Raw genomic sequence first — 20,149 nt, forward strand, 5'->3', positions numbered from 1 at the left:
TGAGAAGAAGGGCGGGCCCAGGCACCTGTGAGTGGGCCACTCTGCCCAGCACTCGAGGCACCAAGAGAGCCCCTGTCTCTGATCCAAGTGCCTTTTAGAAGGACTTTTAGGGGCATCGACCACTCCCCCCAAGTCCCCAGCCCCCCATCAGGGCCATGAGAATAAACAACACTGGGAATGGCCGCTGGACACTTGGGCCTCTCTGACAGCTCTGCCCCTCCTCACCCTGGAGGACACTGAGGAAGTCACCCAAGGGTCACAGCCGCTAGCCCTCCAGTGGACACCAGCAGAGGCACAGGAGTGCCACCAGAACCCACCGTGCATAGTAGCAGTGACCGTGGGACAGACCCGGCCGGGCCCCGGGGGGCCACTCCAGAGCTCTGAACCACACCAGGAATGACAGGCTCAGGGGAGGGGAGGGTCCCAGGAGCCTGAGCCCCATCAGTGCCTCCGTCCCCAGACGGGGTGCACTGGGCGTAGCTCAGGGAAGGTAGGGTACGGCTGGAGGAGTGCTCTCTGAGCCGCTGTCCTCCCCACACCCTGCCTCGACGTCCTGCCCCACGCTGAGCCCCAGGCATGGAGCCGCCATCTGTAGGCTGAGGCCTCCAAACCCTGAGCCCCAATAAACGTTTCCCTCTTAGTTGATCCTCCCAGGTCTTTTGTTCACAGCCGTGAAAAGCTGATGACACAGATGTCACTGGAGTCTTGGCCAGAACTCTGACTCTGACACACCAGGTCCAGCCGCTGTCCTCACAACCAAACAGAAAATGATTGGAAAGCAGGGAGCGTTGGTCACTGTGGCCAGATGGGAAGGCAGAGCGCAGCCCCGCCCCGCAGCCCTGTCCTCGGGCTGCTCACAGGAGCGCCAGCTGAAGGGGAGGAGGAACTGGGGCAGGGGCCAGCGGCCTGCGTGGTCGGGCAGCCTGGGTCCCACAGCGGCTGCTGGTCTCTTCAGGTTCTGCACAGCAGCTCACAGAAACCTCCGTCACCAAGGGCATTTCCACCTGCTCAGGATGTCCCTCCTGCAGACCTGTCGTCCTGGAAGGGGCAGTGCCCATCAGAAAGTCACTCCTGCTGAGGGGCTGTCTCCAGGTGGGGTGCTGGCCTGGCGGCTCTGCTGTGTAGGGCAGTGACCAGAGGCTTCTAGGCACAACTCCAGGTGCCCAAGTCTGGGTGCTGCAGATCTCTCTCTTTCTCTCAGTCATGGTGAGCACAAAGCTCTCACCGTCCTGGGGTTTGTGCTGGCCAGCAGCCTGCTGTCCTGGCCACTCTGGGGCTATGCCCAGTGCACCCCCGTCTGGAGACCCAGCAGAAGCACTTGCAGGGGCAGTATCTCCTGGGAGCCTGGGTGTTGGCACAAGCCCGCCCCATCCCCTGTGGACACCCCCTGTGGACACGTTGGGTTTTCTAGATTGAAAGCTGTGGCTCCCAGGTTTGGGTCACTAGGACATGCTGCTCGCTCTCTCTGGCACTACACCTGGGCTCTCTCAAGGCTTCTGTGGTGAGTTCAGTACTGGCTGCTACCAGGGTGGCCTGGTAGGCTTTGTCTGCACAGGCCAGTGGGAAACAAAGGAATGCTTTGGAATTCCTCAGGGAACAATTGAACAAGAGGGGCAGGACGGAGCAGCTGGGCAACACAGCTGTGGGAGCTGGCTCGCGGCCTCGGGGCGTGCGAAGACGTGAGAGGTCCAGCCCTTGTGGGGAGTCGGGTTGGCGGTGCTGGGATCAGCCTGGACACCACTGCAGGGTCACGTGGATGAAGGGAGTGTCGGGGATTCCGTCCTCGCCTGTTTCCTTGAGAACCAGGCTCTGGTGTAAGAGAACAGACACCGCGGTGCTCCACAAGTTCCACAGGAGCTCTGTAGCCCTGGGTTTGAGTGGGAAGCCGTACGTGTCAGTGTGAATTCACAAGGTGCACGTGTGTGCGTGTGGTGTGGGCACATTCAGGCACGCACACACGTGTGGGTGACAAATGTTTGTGATGTATTTTGTTTAGCATAAGATATGGCATATAACCTTATACTTACTATGACATGTGATATGGTTTGTGTATGTCTCTATAAAACCAAATTTGAAATATCATCTGTCTCCTGAAAAGTTCCCACAATGACCTCCCCAGAAGCAGTGAGCAACCCAGGGCCCGGTGGTGACCTTGAAGTGCCATTTCCCATGAAGAGAAGTCAGGGCCCCTGGAGAACAGCGCTGTGGGAGAGGAGCAAGAGGAGCGGCAGGGTCTCCGTCAGAGCCTGGAGACTGCTGGGGGCACCTGGGGCTTCGAGGGGCATCTGGAGAGGGCCGCTGGCCAGGGGGACACGCAGCTGTGGTGAGGATGAGATGTGCATAGAACGAAGCCCATCGAGGACGTCCAGGTTCACATATTCCCAAGGCACCACTTCCTCGGCAGGGAACGACTCCTGCCCTCGGCACCCGAGGGCTGGGAGAAGAGTCAGAAGTGCATCTTGCCTTTCCACGGTGGCCAGATAGCACCCGAGGGCTGGGAGAAGAGTCAGAAGTGCATCTTGCCTTTCCACGGTGGCCGGATAGCACCCGAGGGCTGGGAGAAGAGTCAGAAGTCCATCTTGCCTTTCCACGGTGGCCGGATAGCACGCGAGGGCTGGGAGAAGAGTCAGAAGTCCATCTTGCCTTTCCACGGTGGCCGGATAGCACGCGAGGGCTGGGAGAAGAGTCAGAAGTCCATCTTGCCTTTCCACGGTGGCCGGATAGCACGCGGAGGCGCCGCCCCTCAGTGAAGAAACCTCCACCCGTGGCCTTGGGAGCCTGCCCAAGGGACAGTGCACCCGGGGGAGGGGAAGTCCTCACTGCTAATCCAGGGGCAGCTGGGCACCCCCAGGCCTGGCAGTGTCCAGGGCCAGCACCCCGGCTTCGGTCCCCCAGGCCGCAGGCTGCTGTGAGAGCCAGTGGTGGGCCTCAGGAGGACCGCAGTGCTTCTTCCTGAACAGTTCCCTTTACGAGTCATGGGAAAGCTGCTTCACGCCCCCCACACACCCCGAGCCACCTAGGGCTGCGTGTCCTCTGCCCTTGTCCCTCAGTCTCTGGGGCTGGAAGCGGAGCTGCCCTTGCCTGCTGAGAAGCGGGGCCAGCGAGGCCAGTCTCCCACGGCTCTCCAGGAGCAGAAGCGTCTCCTGGACGCTGTATCTGCAGCTGCCTGATGGGAGCCCTGCTGCCGTGGGCTGTTGGAGACCACCCCTTGCCTTTCCCCATGTCTGATGTCGACTCAGGTGGAGACCCGGGAGGATGGTGAAGTCACAGGCTCTGCGCGAAGGGCGGCGAGCGTGGGCCCAGTATCACTCCACAGGACCCCACGCAGGTCTCCACCCGCCTAGCCTTGGACTGTTCCGCCCGCTCTCTCCTGCACTCTCCTCCCATCCCACAAACATCTGCTCTGTGACATGCCACTCATGACTCTGTCCTCTGCTGAGTGCCCATCAAGGAGTCTCCACAAAGGTGATGTTTTGTCTGCTGAGAGGACAGGCAGCTGGGCTCTCTTCTGGCCCCACATGTCCAGCCTGGGGACCTGCTGTGTGCCTGACCCTAGATGGGAGCCACCCCCGCTCCACCCCTAGCCCCCACAGAGCATGGTCTGCCACCCTGCAGAAGTGACCCACCAAGGCAGGCAAAGACTCAGGGCCAACACCCCCAGGTGCCCAGGAACACCCTCAGGCACCCGGAACACGGTCCCAGCTGGAAGGGGGGTCCCTGACACATAGAAGGGTGGCGAGCGTCTGTGCCCTCGCTTTCGGCACCTGCCAGCTTGCCAGGCGGAGTCCAGACAGGCGGGCCCCTGGCAGGGTCAGGAGAGCCTGGTGGTTGGAACCTTCAGCACTGCAGTGGACCCAGAGGGAGTCCCAGGGTTGGACCCCACAGGACTGCAGGACGCCAGCCCTAGCACCAGCTGGGTGAGCCCTGTCAGCCTCTCCTGGTGGGGAGTGTCGTGAGGGCTAAAGGTGCGAGGGGGAGAACTGAAGAATGTCCACCGCTTCTGCCCCCTCAATGCTTTATTCACTCAGATCACTCACTGCAATTTCACTCCATAGGTTCTTAATCAAGAAAACGACAATCCTTAATGCTGGGCACTGCAATAGACATGATCAGTTCACAGCAGACAGTTCTAGATTAATTCTAAGCACTGCAAACACACTTAGACATTCCCTCGGCATGCTAAGTTCTAGTGCCAGTCTAAAGTCTCCAGCCTTGGGCTCTAAGTCCACAGATGCCCACTCAGACCGCAGTCATCGGGTCAGGAACCAGGGCAGGCTCCTCCTCCAAGGCAGGCAGGTTGAGGAGAGGGTCTCAGGGAGAACTCACGGCTCTCACCAGGGTCAAGATGTGGCGTAGAGTTTGAGAGCAGTGAGGACCACACAGAGGATCAGCCAACGATGACAAGTGATGGGATGTCAGTCCAGGTCCTCATCAGGCTCTCGGCTTGTGGGCATCAGTATTGGCTGGCTGAACGTCCGTTCATGTGCTCCTTCATTCATACTAAATTTGGGGGCTTTTGACCACACTTTCAATCTCTATCAGCTGCCACTGGGTCTCCTGGTGACATCATTTACCCTAGGGTTAAAGCATCTGGTCTGGTGGTCCCCATCCTGATTTTCTTGATAAGGGCAAAGACCACAAGCCAGAGAGTTAGCTGAGTTTATCAGGGTGCGGAGACTGGAGTTATAAAATGGAGTTTTTAAAATGAGTTGCTTAGGCTCAGGCCTAAGGCCATCTTCAGAGGGAGACAGGACAGGTGGCCTGCCACCCTCACCCTCAGAGGCTGCCCGTGGTGGGAGGGAGACAGGACAGTCACAGAGATGAACAGACTCGCAGGGTGTGTGCCATGGCTTGATTTCAGATGCAGCCCACAGCCCCATGCTGAAGGCTTAGTCCCCACCCGGGGTGTCACTAGGAGCTGGGGGAACCTCTAAGAGGTGGGGCCTAAGGGAGGTCTTTGGTCCGGGGATCCTGTCCTGGAAAGGCGATCCTGAGACCCTAGCCCCTTTCTTCCTTCATCTCCTGGCCACAGGGTGAGTGGTTTTGCTCTGCCATATGCCCCTGCTGTGATGCTATGTCATCATGGGCCCAAAGCCATGGGCCAACTGATCAAGGACTGGAACCTCTGAAATTGTGAGCCAAACAAACCTCTTCTCTTTAAAAGTTGATTTGTCTGAAGTATTTGTTACAGTAATGGAGAGCTGACCCACAGAATGATCAGCTCTGTGAGGAAAGTAACCCAGTCCTGTGCCAGGGGTTAGGTGGCAGCTCCTGAAGTGGGACCCGGAGAGGAGGTGGAGTGGGTGCACCAGGACCCACAGAGACACAGGCTATGCTCTGTGGGACTGCATCAGCAGAGGAGACCAGAGCAGGTGGGCAGGGCTGGGAAGGGGAAGGAGGAGGGTGGGAGGCAGGCTGGTCAGGGTCTACGGCCAGGAGTGCTGCAGAGCCACAGGGCATGGCCACGCTCTCCACCAAGCAAGCTTGACTTGGGGTCTTCATCAGCATGTTAAGCACACCCCAGAATGGAAGGCAGCCCCCTCCCACGTGGCTGGCGGTTCCGGGAGCGGGCACGTGCCTGGCGGGTGACCACAGTGTCCTTATCTTCCAGGTCAGCAGAGTGGAGCGGGAGAAGAGCCAGGAGCTGCGGCAGGTGCGTGAGTACGAGCAGCGCAAGCACGCGGTGCTGGTCACGGAGCTGAAGACCAAGCTGCACGAGGAGAAGATGAAGGAGCTGCAGGCTGTGCGCGAGGCGCTGCTGCGGCAGCACGAGGCCGAGCTGCTGCGGGTCATCAAGATCAAGGACAACGAGAACCAGCGGCTGCAGGCACTGCTCAACGCCCTGCGCGACGGCGCCCCCGACAAGGCCAAGACCGTGCTGCTGTGCGAGGCCAAGGAGGAGGCCAGGAAGGGCTTCGAGGTGGAGAAGGTCAAGATGCAGCAGGAGATCTCGGAGCTCAGGGGGGCCAAGAGGCAGGTGGAGGAGGCGCTGACGCTGGTGACTCAGGCGGACAAGATCAAGGCCGCCGAGATCAGGAGCGTGTACCACCTGCACCAGGAGGAGATCAGCCGCATCAAGAAGGAGTGCGAGCGGGAGATCCGCAGGCTGGTACGTGAGCGGGCGCGGTCGGGCGAGGGCCCCAGCAGGCTTGGGTCCAGGCAGGGGGCTCACACTCTGGGCCGTTTTCCCTGCACACCCACTTGGCATTCTCTCTTGGTCCTCAGGACTGCAGAGATGTGAGCCTCATAAGGACAGGACAGGCAAAGCCTCCCACCTGCTGACAGGGGCGCCTCCCGTTCCCCACCCGGGCAGGTGCAGGAAGTCTACGCTGACCTTCCCCATTCCCCTCCCACAAGGTTCCCCTTCTCAGTTCAGGTTGACTTGAAGCCAAGCAGGGCTCAGCGTGTTGATGGCGGGAGTCCCACACGCCTTAGCTAGAGGGCTGTCAGAGTCACGGGACTCTTAGGATCAAAGAGGAAAGACCAGGAGGTCCCCGGGCCGCCTGTCGCTTCCCCTGGTGTGTGCACCTCTGGGGCAGTATCCCCAGTTTCACAGCTCAGTGTGGCAAGTGCTGGCAGCCCCTGGTGCATCCCAGTAGCTCTTGAACCAGGGTCCACATGGCAGGCACCGGTCCAGTGGGTGTGCTCAGGGCCCAGGGCTAAGAAGCTGACAGGAACGTTCAGGGGCCGAGGGCCTGACCCTCCTCCCTGGCATCGGCTCATTCATCTAGGGGAGATGGAGCCCCTCCCAGTCCTACCAGGACCCAGAGCCCTGGGCACTAGCTGCCCTTGAAGGGATGCGTGATCTTCCCTGACCCCCCTCCCTGGCCCCTGGTTTCCAGAGGTGGCCTCGAGGCTACACCACCTGCAGGAGCTGCGTGATCCCCGTGGCTTGCCTGCCCAGTGCAGGAGGGAGGTGGCCGCCAGGCTCTCAGAACGCCTGCTGCCCGACCCACGTGACCTTCCATCTGCTGAGGTGGCTTGGAGGAGGCTGGTTCTTAACCAAGGCCCGTCCCTGTGTCCCCTCGGCCCTGACGTGGGCCCAGTCCCGGCTCAGCTTGCCGCGCCGCCTGCTGATTCACCTGCACTTTCCCTAGACTCACGGCTGCCCAGCTCTGCTTCTCCCCTGCAGAGGTCCTCACAGTGCTGCACTCTTCACGACCCCCAAGTGACACGGCCATGTCTGGACAGGAACTCAAGGCTCACCCTAAGAGATTCTGGGGAGCTCAGGAATGGACGGTCCACAGAGGCCTGGCAGTAGGACAGGACAGGACAGTCGTGGCAGGAAATGGTCCTCACCCATCGCCAGCTCTCAGCCCAGCCAGGAGCCCCCAGGGTCACCCCACTCTGGTGTCCCTGCCTCCCATCCCAAAGCCAGCCAGTGGCCATTGTGGGGGAGGGCGTGGGGGCCATCCTGCAGTGCAGACCAGCCTTCCTGGCACAGAGCCTGGCAGGGGTGGAGAGTAGACCCAGGGGTGAGAGGGAACCCGTCGCCCAACACTGGACCCGCCCCCTTGGGCTGCAGCCCCTGTGGGGGTGTGAGGCCCCAGGCTCCCTGCCACCTGCAGCTGGGGTCACTTGCCTCTTCGCATGTTGCTCGTTGCCCTTGAGTTTCTCTCTCGATGGCTTAGTTTTCTCTGTGCCTGTGTCACTGATCCACCCCAGAATTCCCGATGGCAGAGTAGAGCTCCTCTCAGTGCAGCAGAAACACAGGGAAATCCCGTGCTTGCCTCTCTGGGCGTCCTGGTGGGCCATCTCCTGTCCCACCAGCTGTTCCCCTCCGGCCACCAGCCTGCTGCCTTCCTGACCCTGGGGGCCTGCCTGAGGCCCCACTCCTCCTCCCCCCAGCAGGAGCCCATGGCTTCCCCCTGCTGGGTCCACTTCTCCTTTGGGGGAACACTCTCTTGCTCCCTGGGACGTGGAGATGGGAGCCAGTCTCCTGAGACCTGGGTGTGAGCTCCCTTTACACAGCCAAAGGCTTGCTGTTTGAACGGGATTTGGAATCACAGGGGGATGTCACCTCAGGACTTTGAAGCTGTTCCCTTCCTGTGCCGACTCCCGGAGCAGAGCTGTTTCCCAGCCTCCTCCTTTCTGAGCGTGCTCACCTCTAGCAGGCCATGCGCCAGGGCGACCGCGCCAGGGCTCACCCGTGGCACCGGGAAGTCGGGAGCCTCCTGTGTGTGGATGCTCGTGTCCAGCCAGAAAAACCTGCGTCATTTCCTAGACCATCTTCTTCCCCTTGGCCCTGTTGCCGAAAGTCCAGTCCTTGGTCCCATGCCAGTCCATCACGAGGACACTTTGAGAAAAACGCAAAAGAAGTCTTACAGCTTTGCTAGCAAAGGAGAAACAGGGGCTGCAGTCCCAGAGGCTGTGATCTGCCCTGAAGGGGGACCAGAGGATCGGGAGGGAGGTGACTCAGAGGCCGAGTAGAGGCGTGCCCTGGAAGAGGGCGGGTGGAAATTCACTGAGTGATCTGGGAGGGGAAGAAGAACCATGCTCCTTTTAACAGAAGCCTCAGTGGCAGAGCAGCAAGGGCTACATTCAAAGCACAGAGTGGGTCCCTGCGCAGCCCCCCAGAGCCCCTGGTCAGGAGCTGGGCCTTTGAATTCCAACTCTCATTTTCTGGCTTTTCTCTCCAACCTGGGTTTTGTTCTGCTTTCTAGGAAATGTCCTCAAGTTTGTCTTCTAACTTCTCTGTTTAGTTTTTCCTTTGGTCTTCGCCCCCCTATATCTAACTGTCAGGAATGTCTGCTCTCTCAGGTCCACTGGGGCCACGTTCCCTTCTACTTCAGGGCTGGTTATGGTGTTTAAGGAGTCCCCTTCCGCTCCCGTCACTGTCTGCTTACCTGGGGTCCCCCTGGCTCCCTCTGGAGGCTCCTGAGGCGCTTACCAAAGCCCCCAGGCCTTTCTAGCAGGCCTGGACAGGATCCCAAAATTTACATCAGAATGCATGTAGCTCTGAGCTGTCTCTTCACCTCCTTAATGATAATATTTTGGGACCTGAAGTTTTAAATTTAAGGTCCTCTAGTTGGTGCTCTTTTCCTTTAGGATCGGTGCCTGCTGTGTGCTGAGAAAAGCTTTTGTAGTGGAGTCGTGCCTCCTTAAACCTGTGCCGTTTAAGTAGGTTTAAGTAGGTCTCTGCCCACCTACCTGGTCCTCTGAGGCCCCTATGTCCTTCATATGGACCGTGGTGGCCCTGACACAGGCCCCACCACAGCACACCATGTCCTCTGCCAGTGCTCTTGCACTGGTGGCTTTCAGATGTCCACTGCCAGCCCTCTGCAACCCCACCTGTTCCAGCTCTGAGACGCCCTGATTTCCAGAGTGGCCAGGGCTCCCACTTGGCTCTTCTGCCTCAGGAGGACCCCGCTTCCTCTTGGCCCAGTGGACTTCCATACAAACTTCCTAAATAAACGCTATTGGAAGCTGGGCATGGTGGTGCATGCCAGTAATCCCAGTGGCTCAGGAGGCTGAAGCAGGAGGATCTCAAGTTCAAGGCCAGCCTCAGCAACTTAGCAAGGCCCTAAGTGAGACCCTGTCCCAAAATAAAAAATAAAAAAGTCTGGGGATGTGGCTCTGCACTCATGGGGTTAAGCACTTCCAGTTTCAATCCCCAGAACCAAAAACCAAACTAACTCTTGGTATTTTTGTGTGGATTTAAAACAAGCAGTTCAAGGATAAACTTTAATTGAGGGTCTATTTATGTCTCCTATATAAATATGCAACCAAGTTGTGTCTGAAATTTTATTTGATTTTCTTCTGTCAGACTTAAATGAAATGATGAAAAGCCCAAAGTAAGTACTAGAAAGAGTGCCTGCAAGACAAAGAGCTTCACAGTGCTGGCAGCAATGACAGCCAGTCCGTGTCACCGTGTCCTGTCACCCACAGGTCCAGTCAGCGTCACCCATGAGCCCAGTCAGTGTCACCCCAGGCCTCGCAGACAGGCCCAAGACCCAGCACAGAGGACCCTCTCTTCTCTGTGACTCTGCCCCAGCAGGCCATCATTCTCAACTCTCAAACCTGGCGGGAGGGGGTCTGAGGTGAGGATAGAGGCCTGGGGGCCTCTTAAGTTCTCTCACTCAGTCTCTAATTTGTGAGGGAACATTCTGGCCTCCAACACCTGAGTGTAAATTTAGCTCCCCCCCACCCCGCCCCTACCCCCCACCCCTACCCCCCACCCCACCCCTGCAGAGGCACCTGAGGCCCTACCTCAGGTGCCAGTGAGGCCGAGGGCTAGCAAGGGCTTTGCCTGAGCTGTCTAGGTCCCTGAGCTGCTCCAGCTCTGAGACGCCCTGATTTCCAGAGTGGCCAGTGTCCACTTGGCTCTTCTGCCTCAGGAGGACCCCGCTTCCTCTTGGCCCGGTGGACGTCCATACAAACTTCCTAAGTAAACGCTATTGGAAGCTGGGCGTGGTGGTGCATGCTGGCCTGGGGTCCCCCCACAGGGAGGAATGGCAGTGCTGCCCCTGCCTGGGGTCAGGGCAGGAGGGACCTGGTGGGGACAGGAGCTCAGAGGCATTTCTGGAGGTCTGTCATGGAAGCTGCCCTGAGCAGGAGTTGAAGCCGGGGTGGAGCAGAGACCGTGGCGGGAAGGGGTCTGAGGGTGAGCCTGGCTCAGAGAAGAGGCAGGGTGCAGTCAGCAGGGTGGGCGCAGGCAGCTGGCCAGGCCTTTACCCAGGGGCAGGACCAAAGCCTCCCCTGGGCCCTGCCAGGCAGCTGCGGTCAGAGGAAGGTTGTCCCCAGGGCCCAGGCCAGCCCTGCCCCGCTCACTTGCACCACGAGGCGCCTGGGCATCAAGGTCCTGCACCTGGCGAGCACTGGGCTCCCCGGGGGCTCCCTCCAGGGCAGGCCTTGGCTGCTGTGACATGACCATCTTAGTGCCTTTCAGGGCCAGGCAAGATGTCACCCTTCCTGTACCTACCTGCGCACGGGCCGGCCCCAGCCCTCGCATCCTGGGGTGGCTCAAGGCCCGGCAGTCTCATGGCCAGGACCCCGTCAGCACCCAAGGGAGCAATGGCCCTGGGAGCCTTTCACCACCTGACAGGGCCCCCTCCTGGGTCATCTGGTGTTGGGCTCCAAGTCGGGGTGTGTGAACACAGGCCCTGGCCCCAGGAGGGGCAGCACTCCAGCCTGGCCTCTGGGCTGCCGCCGAGGCAGGAGAGCCCGGGAGTCCTGCCACAGCCCGGGCACGAGGGCAGAGCACAGTGCACTAAGCTCCATGTCCCCCCAGGGGGCAGGGCTAACTGGCTGGCCCAGGGAGGGGTGGGAGAAGGAGCTGACCACAAGGTCCTGGGGCTTTCAGCCCCTCCAGGCAGCTGGAGTGGGCTCCTGACTCCCAAAGCTGGTACTGTCACTTGAACTTCTGCCTCCCCACCCGGGCCAGAAACGTTTTTCTGCTTTAATTTGGGTCTTTTTTGTTGACTGCTAAGGCTGTGGCACCTACAGCAGGTGCCCAGTGAGTATTTGGTGAATGGATGTCCCCCTGGGCCAGCCCGGCCCCGCCCACTGTCAGAGCGGCAGGGCCTCGGTTGCCCTGACCCAAAGTGCTGCCTGGAGTGTGGCTGAGAGAAGCCGAGTGGAGAGAAAGGAGGAAGGCAGGTGGGACGTGGCCAGCAGGGACCTCCGGACAGGCACCCAGGGCAGGGCTGGGTGTGGGGGCTGCACCCTGGGGCTGCTGGAGTGTGCGAGGCTCCTGCTGGGCACCCAGCTTATCCAGGTCAGCGACACCCCACCCTGCCAGAGGTCGGTGGGGACTGAGGGGTCAGGGCTGCTTCTCCACCCTGGGGGAACTGAAATGCCCCAGATTGGGTTTTTGGACACAGCCCTGAGGTCACAACCTCCCTGGTGTGGCCTGCCATTCTTGGGCCCAGGGGCCTGTGCTGCCCAGCCCCCTTGATGGCACAGAAGCCCCTGAGCTGATTCCTGTCCTACTCAGAGCTCCCGCAGATGCCAGGTCCCAGAGACCCCACACCCGCAGGGGCTGGCCAGCTGCACCCAGAGTCCTCCGTGAGCTCAGGCAGGGTGACTGCTCACCCCCACCCACCACCCCTGGAGCTTAGCCTGTGACACAGTGAGGACAAGGCTGCGCTGGGGACCTGGGGGCACACGTGCACCTGTGCAGTATTGTTCCTGAACCTGGGGAGTTTGCTGGGCACACAATGACCGCACACTCCATGCATTTGCTGAAGTACAAGCAGCTATCGTTACAGATTCTATAAAGAATCACAGGCAGAAAGCAATTTCCTCTCTCTCCTAAGAATCTGTGATTTATCGTATCCCCCGTCCCCCCGGTGATGAGATAGCTAGCTAATGTGAACCTGATGCACAGCAGTGACCCCCGCAAGGACAGCTATGGAGACCAGTTTGTCCCCAGGTGCTGCTGCTGGGGGTGGGTGGCTCTCCTTGCCTTTCCAGTATGGTCTTTAGGCAGTGGCCAGGTATGTGCCATGGTCCTCTCTGTCCCGGGGACCCAGGCAGAGTCTGGCCCAAGTTCCTTCTCAAACATGGTGCCTCCAGACCCAGCAGCAGCTGAGTCCCAGGGTCTCCTGGGCGGTGCTCCCAGTGCTGCTCCTGATCTCTGACCACAAGTCCCAGCCCCCACGGCTGGATGCCATACTCCTGGCTGGTTTATTTGCTCCTGGGGAGCAGAGTTTGCCGAGTCAGGTGTCCTGAGCTCTGCTAGGCGAGGAGGGTCCCAGGTTAAGGCCTCTCCAAGGAGAACCCGTCTGCTGGTGCCAGGCCCCTGGGGGCCACTGAGGCTTCTGCCTGGGACACCTCGGGGAAAATCGAGAGCTTTTGAAAATCTCTGTGCTTCGGGTGCTCAGGACATACTGAACCCGAGGGGGAGGCCTAGGAGCAGGATTAGATCATCCCCTCTGTGGAAGTCGAGGACACAAGTTCAAAGGAGATGCTGGTGAGCTTTGGCAGTGTCACCTGTGTCACCACCACCATGGAACATGTCAGCCAAGGCCCCCGCTGTCGCAGCTTGGCCTGCCCTGGCCTGGCCCAGAGCCGGAGCCACACCCCACAGCGGCTTGCAGGGATCGTCTGTGTCTGTCTCTTCTTCTGTGAAGGGTGCTCGAGCTGTCCTGGCCTGGGCTGTTGGAGCACTCCTGTCATCCTGGGGTGGCCGCAGCCCTCCTGTCTGCCACCCATTGCCATGGGGGCATGTCGGGCTGTAGGTAGGCAAGTGACCAGCAGAGGGGACTCTGCAGTTCCCAGGGAGGTGGACGGCATCCCACCCGCCTCCGAGGGCAGGCTCCTCTTTCCTGCTGGTCCTGCAGGCCCTGTGATGCCTTCGTTCCCTAGCCGGCCCATTTCTGGCTGGAACATGAGGAGTCTCTGGGGTGAAAGGCCTCTGTTGGGTGTGCACGGCCTGTGAGTGACCCAACACCCCTTGACGTCGAGGAAGTCCAGTTTGCCAGATCCCTGCATGTGCCTCCTGTTTAAAATCCTCTGTCACCCAAGGTCACAGAGCTCCCCTGCATAGTCTTCTGGGCGCGTTACCGTTCTTTTCTCAAGGTTCGGTTCTGTGATCCATCTGCGTTAGCCTTTGTGAACGGTGTGTGGTAGGGGCAGGCGTCCCTGACCTGCCAGGTGAATGCCCAGCTGTTACAGGACCCTGTTTGGAAAGACTGTCCTTTCCCCACAGAATCATGGCTGCACTTGTGTCACGTATCACACAAGTGCACACGTGGGTCGGTTCTGATGGTCCGGTTCTGTGGGCTGCTCTTTCTACCTGCACCTGGCGCACAGGCCTGAATTCCGCCACTCTGAAGCAGGTGGTGGCTTTCCAGGTTTGTTCTTTCTGCTACTCAAGACTGTTTTTACTTTCCATATAAAGTTGAGACCAGCTTAACACGTACCCCTGATCCTCCTCTATCCCAGTCAGCCCTTTTACCTGAGCCCTGGGCGCAAGAGCCCCGTCACAGCCCTTGCTCAGCCCATTTGCCCGACTCTTTCTCCGTTAGTGCACGTGTTTCACTTGTTCCCATGATGAACACCCCAGAGAAACGGTCTCCGTGCTCCTGTGAGCTGTCCACCGTCTTCCCTGTCCACTCAGGTCTTGCTCCTGGCTTTCCTCTGGGCCCTTTGCCCTGGGCCTGTGAAACCCTGCTTGGACTTCCTTGCTGTGGGGTGGGCCCACTGGGGCTTCTCGCAGGTGTCGTTTGTCCAAGGTGTCTTTGTTTGCCCTCCTGTCCGAAGCCAGCCCCCAGCACCCGTGGATGCTGCCCTGGTGTCCCCTGAGGAGAAGCTCTGTTCCTGCAGTCAGCCGCAGGACGGTGTCCTTCCTGTCAGCCCTGGAGACGCTCTCAGTCTCCACCAGTGTCACCATGATGCTACATGTGTTTTTCTTTCCTTTTTGGGGAGGTGGCCAAGCTTCTGGAACATGAAGCGATGTCTTTCTCCACAGGTGGGGACCCCTGACCATTCCTTAGTCACCGATTTCTTCTCCTTCCCCTTCTGGGACTCCATCGCCCGTGACTTAGACAACTGGTTCCCACATCTCCCTCGAACTCAATTCTTTTTAAGTTTTCTGTTTGTTCCTTCTGGGTCTCTTGGATATTTTCTATTGTTTTATTTTTGGTTTATGATTCTACTGTGTCCAGCCTACTTTTAAACCTTAGAAATTAATTTTTAATTTTAGAAATAAGATGTTTGAATTTTGTTGTCTGTTTAATTATTTTTGATAGATTCTAATTCTTATTTGAATTACTGTCTTTATCCATTTTCTTCCTCTATGAGAAAAATCTTTTTATGTGTGGTCATGTTGACTATTTTTAGTGTACCACCCACAATTAATTTTAAAGTTCTTATTTGCTGACCAATATTCCAACCATCCTTGGGTCTACTTCCGCTAATCACAATTATTTCTAAGTTCTAATTGGAGAACTCTGGTTATCTCTGGTCTGCTTCTATTGACTGTTTTATCACCGTTGTTGGTTGCTTTTTCATGACTCTTCACCGGTCTTGTAATTTTCTGTTGTTGTTTTTTTTTAATTTTATTTTTTTTATTGGTTGTTCACAACATTACAAAGCTCTTGACATATCATATTTCATACATTAGATTGAAGTGGGTTATGAACCCCCAATTTTACCCCAAATGCAGATTGCAGAATCACGTCGGTTACACATCCACAATTTTACATAATGCCCTATTAGTAATTGTTGTATTCTGCTACCTTTCCTATCCCCTACTATCCCCCCTCCCCTCCCCTCCCATCTTCTCTCTCTACCCCATCTACTGTAATTCATTTCTCTCCTTGTTTATTTTCCCATTCCCCTCACAACCTCTTATATGTAATTTTGTATAGCAATGAGGGTCTCCCTTCATTACCATGCAATTTCCCTTTTCTCTCCCTTTCCCTCCCATCTCATGTCTCTGTTTAATGTTAATCTTTTCTTCCTGCTCTTCCTCCCTTCTCTGTTCATAGTTGCTCTCATTATATCAAAGAAGACATTTGGTATTTGTTTTTTAGGGATTGGCTAGCTTCACTAAGCATAATCTGCTCTAGTGCCATCCATTTCCCTGCAAATTCTATGATTTTGTCATTTTTTATTGCTGCATAGTACTCCATTGTGTATAGATGCCACATTTTTTTTATCCATTCATCTATTGAAGGGCATCTGGGTGTAATTTTCTGTTGTGTTTTGACACTGTGGGTGATGTGTCGTAGGGTCGATGGTCATTTTCCAAAGAATGTTGAGCTATGTCCTGGAAGATGGTTAGATCAGCAGCAGAGTACTTGGATCTTGTGAGGTTTGGCTGAGGCTTTGTGTGTTAGGGTAGATCCATGTCAGCCCTGTCTTCTCTCACAGCAGAGTTCGTATCACAGGACATTGTCCTGGCTTTGCAGTGTGGCCTTTCTGGGTCTCTGCTGAAGGCCTGAAGTGCTCACCAGGTCTCCAACTGGGTCCGGGATTGAGTTAAGTCTCCCCAGCACCATGCCACCCCTTACATTTCTGCTCACGCTGCAGATTCTCAGAAAGTGTTTTCTTTCTTTCTTTTTCTTTTTTGGCGGTGCTGGGGATTGAACCCAGGGCCTTATGCATGCAAGGCAAGCACTCTACCAACTGAGCTACATCCCCTGCCCTGTCAGGAAGGGTTTCTACAAGGCCCCCAGGGGTCTTGCCTTACACATGCAAGCTTAGAGTTGACCATGGGTCCGAGGGAAAGTCTACTCAGCTGTTGGAGCGACTTTCCTGCCACCTCCCTGTCCCCAGGACCTGATGATCTGGGTCCCAGCAGCTGATCTGGGTTTCCTGTCCCAAGAAGCTTCTCTTTTCTGCTTGGCTCTGTTCCCAGGAGAGAGGCAGAGAGGATGCCCCTGGGGAATCAGGGAGGGCTCTCCTCACCTGCCCCCTGGCTCTGGCACCTGCCTTGTCTGGTTGATTTCGTTAACTCCTAGAGTTGCTCATTGCATCAGGTGGGTCTGTGGCCAATGAGTCCATCATGTCTGAAACCAGAATTTTCTGACCATCAATATTTTTTTGAAAGCTTCCTGGATGGTTCTAGTGGGAGACCAGGTTTGGGAGCCACTATTCTCCACAGGTTGGCAGATTACCCCAGGCTGTGGGGGACTTCGGCATTCTCTTTATAACAAAGATTCCTGGGAATTAATTCTCAGACATGGAACAGATCTTAGTGCATCTCTGGGACACTGGGGACATGGGCTCATCACCTTGGGCTGGAGCCATATTCTCCTTTACCAACTCCAGCCCCCTCTGGGAGTGCAAGAGGCTGAAGCACCTGTTTATTCTGGCGTCTTCGCCTGGGACTGTCCAGCCCACCCCTCTGGGCCTGTGCTTTCTGGGCCAAACCTTGGATAGTACCAGACTCTCTGTCTCATCTGGGTGTATTTTTTCCCAGGTCCCCTCCTAATCGCAGCCCTTACGTCCAGGGTGACGAGCCTCCTTCCGGCTCTGTTCATCTCATTAGGCCCTTCCAGTACCCTTTCTCTGGGAAAATGAGCCCCACATGGAAAACACACGAGGTTCTTCCTCTTCTCCAACACACCCACTGGTGAGCCACAACCTTCTCTAAAGCACAAGACACATATGTGTTCAGGTTACCTGTGGAGAGTTTGTAGGCAGGAAGGCCCCCCAAGATGCAGATCCCTCTGAAGAAGAAGGTGGGGTGAGCCCCCGCTGTTATAGGTGAGGGCCTACTGCCTAGGTCAGGAGGCTTTTGGGGACCAGACTCCTACCCTCTTCTCAGGACACTTGGTGTGGGGTCAGACAGGCTCCACTGGTGGCTCAGGCAGATGCCTGGTTTGGCACTGAAGCACAGTCAGTGCAGTCAGCCCAGGAGGGGAGAGCCCCAGCTGGGTTGGTGATGTGTCTGGACAGGCAAGTGCTCATTGGTCACTGAGGGCACACGTGTGCAGGGGGCTCAGCACTGCAGGGCACGGCTGCCTCGTGTCAGGGGCTCACCGTTGGCAAGCGAGCTCAGGAAGGGCTACCTTCCCCCCACTCCAGCTACCGGCTCTAGTTCTATACTTGGGGGGTGTCCAGGGATCCTCTGTCCACTGGGGCCCAGGGCGATGGCCAGGGATCCGCTGTCCACAGGGGCCCAGGGCAATGGCCAGGGATCCGCTGTCCACAGGGGCCCAGGGTGATGGCCAGGGATCCGCTGTCCACAGGGGCCCAGGGCAATGGCCAGGGATCCGCTGTCCACAGGGGCCCAGGGCGATGGCCAGGGATCCGCTGTCCATAGGGGCCCAGGGCGATGGCCAGGGATCCACTGTCCACAGGGCCCAGGAGGCTCTAATGCTGAGCTCCCCAGGGCCACCTGCTAAGAAGCACTGTGCTCTGAGCTTGAAGGGGAGGGTGGGTTAGGTGAGGAGGGTGGGTTAGGTGAGGAGGGCCATCCTCCCCACTCAGGCCCTTCTGCACACCCCTTTCCTGGGGACCTGCCATCACAAGGAACCTCTGCTGGTTTCCAGATGCCACTGCACCTGCGAGGGAGGGACAGTGTGGGGTGCTGGGTTGGCAGAGGTGACTCAGAGGGCAGTCAACAGACTCAGTAAGAATCTGGATTGTTCTCTTATCCTGGGAGGTGTTTCTCTCCTGGGAGCCAGGAGATCTGATCTTGTTTATGACCAACTCTGGTAGAGGTGAGGAGACAGATGGGACGGGGCAGGAGAGGACACTGGGCAATTTGGAACTTCTGTAGCATCTAGACAAGACTGTGTGGTGGGGGACCAGCTCATCTGGTTACCAGAACTCCCCATTTTCAGTTTGGAGGTCTGTGTCTGGGGAGCCCTCAGCCCTGGGCTTGGTGGGGGCTCTTTGCATGGGTGTGGGTGGGGTAGGGACTGGGCACTGCCTTCTGGTCTCCACAGCCTGCAGGAGGGAAGGGGAAGCTGCAGCTCAGCACATCAGAGACAGCGTGTCAGAGCCTCAGCCTGCATGAGGACATGGGGTCATCCCCTTGCAGGAAGACAACGACGCATGCACTGTGGGTCTGCATGTGGGCAGCAGGCCCCGGGGTCCTATGCTGTCTGCTGCAGCTCCCTGGGCTGGGGGTGGGTGTGGTGCCCGTGTTTGAACATGTCGCTGGGCTGGAAGAAGCCCTCTGTGAGTGAGGGGAGCCACCAGCTCCACGGAGCATCTTAATTAGGCTGGGCCAGGCCCCCCGCAGAAACAGACCTCACTGGAGCAGAAGACGTAGATACGCATGTTCAGGGTGAGCAAGCTTGGTTCGAGACCTGTAGCTTTGGGAGACCCCTCTGGTACCCCCTGGTAAGCATCGTGTGCCTGTGAGACAGTGCTGTCCCACATTCCTTGATGGGACATCTTAGCGCTTCCCACGGGCAGTCGCCTACCCTACGGCCTGGTGAGCTGGCAGACAGGTCTGCCAGCTGCCCACCTTGCCCCTCAGGCCAGGAGGCTGCAGAGACACTCCCTCTCCTGTTTCTGTAAACGCTGGTGTGTGGGTGCCAGGCCGCAGGCACAGCCGTCATTAATAAGATTTTCCTGTCCCTGGCCTCTTTGTTTCCCCAATTACTGAGCTTCTTCCTCCTGCACCACCACATGCTCCAGGAAATGGGAATTTGTCAATTAGGCCTCTTTTCCTCGGTTCTGCTCCTGGCTTGCCTGAATTTGTGATCTGGGCCGATGAGATGCCTCTTCTGTTTCTACGCAGACTTCAGCAGGTGGCTGACCCAGCCAGATGCCCTGCTCTGCTCAGTCATTTGAAAATAATGTTTTAAACCCAAGACATCATCTTATAAATCTAGTGCCATCTACATTGGGTCCCACTTTCCACCTGGACCAAGCATGTTCCTGGGGCAGCTCAGGTGAAGGCCTCAGGGTCAGCTGGTGGCCATGTCCAGGGGGTTTCTTGCTGCTATTTGTAGGGTGGACACAAAGAATGCTGCTCCTTGGGGAATGTAGGGAGGGCTTCGGACCCTCCCAGCAGATGGGACCTGAGCGGGTCAGACCTCCTGGAGCCTGCCTGTCCAGATGCCGCCCACCCCCAGCCTCAGCTTTCAGTAGGATTCATAGGAAACAGCTTTTCCTGCAAACAGCTGTGAGCACGGAGCACTGAGATCCAGGACAGAACAGGGATGGCTGCAGTGCCTCCCACACACCACCCATCCCTCCCTAGCTTGTGGCCTCTCCGGGTTGGTGAGCAAGTCCAGGGTGGCAGGCTGCCCTGAGAACTCTCAGGTCAGGGCTTCTACCTACTTACACGGCCACCCTCTCCCTGACCTTTTCCTATTTATACCAGGGACTTAACGCAGGGGCGCTTAACCACTGAGCTACATCCCCAGCGCGTTTTGTGTTTTGTTTTGAGTCAGGGTCTTTCCCAACACCCTCTCCCATCGTACCCTCCTACTGGCAGGTGTGTGTGAGTCGGGCATAACCCTGCTCCACTCAAAGCACAGAGGGAGGCAGGGGCAGGAGGTGGCTCCACTAACCTGCCAGGTAGGCCCATCCCTGTGGACACCTAGGACAGCAGGGGACTGGAGTCTTGCTGGGTGACCCTGGCCTGGCACAGGGGACACAGGGGCCACAGATGCCAGAGCAGCTTGGGGCCAGCCAGCTGACCCCAGGAGGCCCTGGAAGGGCTGTGTGCAGCAGCCTGGGGAGTAGGCACTGGCTCTTGTCCAGGATGGTCTGTCTGAGCCCGAGACACTGGCAG

At 57.6% G+C, this 20,149-nt stretch overlaps 1 protein-coding gene across 1 annotated transcript in view; it reads left to right on the forward strand.

Moving 5' to 3' along the window:
• Positions 1-20,149, forward strand: part of JAKMIP3 (Janus kinase and microtubule interacting protein 3) — a 64,248-nt gene that overhangs the window by 10,603 nt on the left and 33,496 nt on the right. The window contains exon 2 of the mRNA XM_081268376.1: positions 5,612-6,109. Within this exon, the coding sequence (XP_081124502.1) occupies positions 5,612-6,109 (498 nt within the window). The remainder of the gene's footprint in view (positions 1-5,611; positions 6,110-20,149) is intronic.

The sequence above is a fragment of the Spermophilus citellus genome (genome assembly GCF_964194105.1).
Source record: "Spermophilus citellus genome assembly, chromosome: 15".
Lineage (NCBI taxonomy): Eukaryota > Metazoa > Chordata > Mammalia > Rodentia > Sciuridae > Spermophilus > Spermophilus citellus.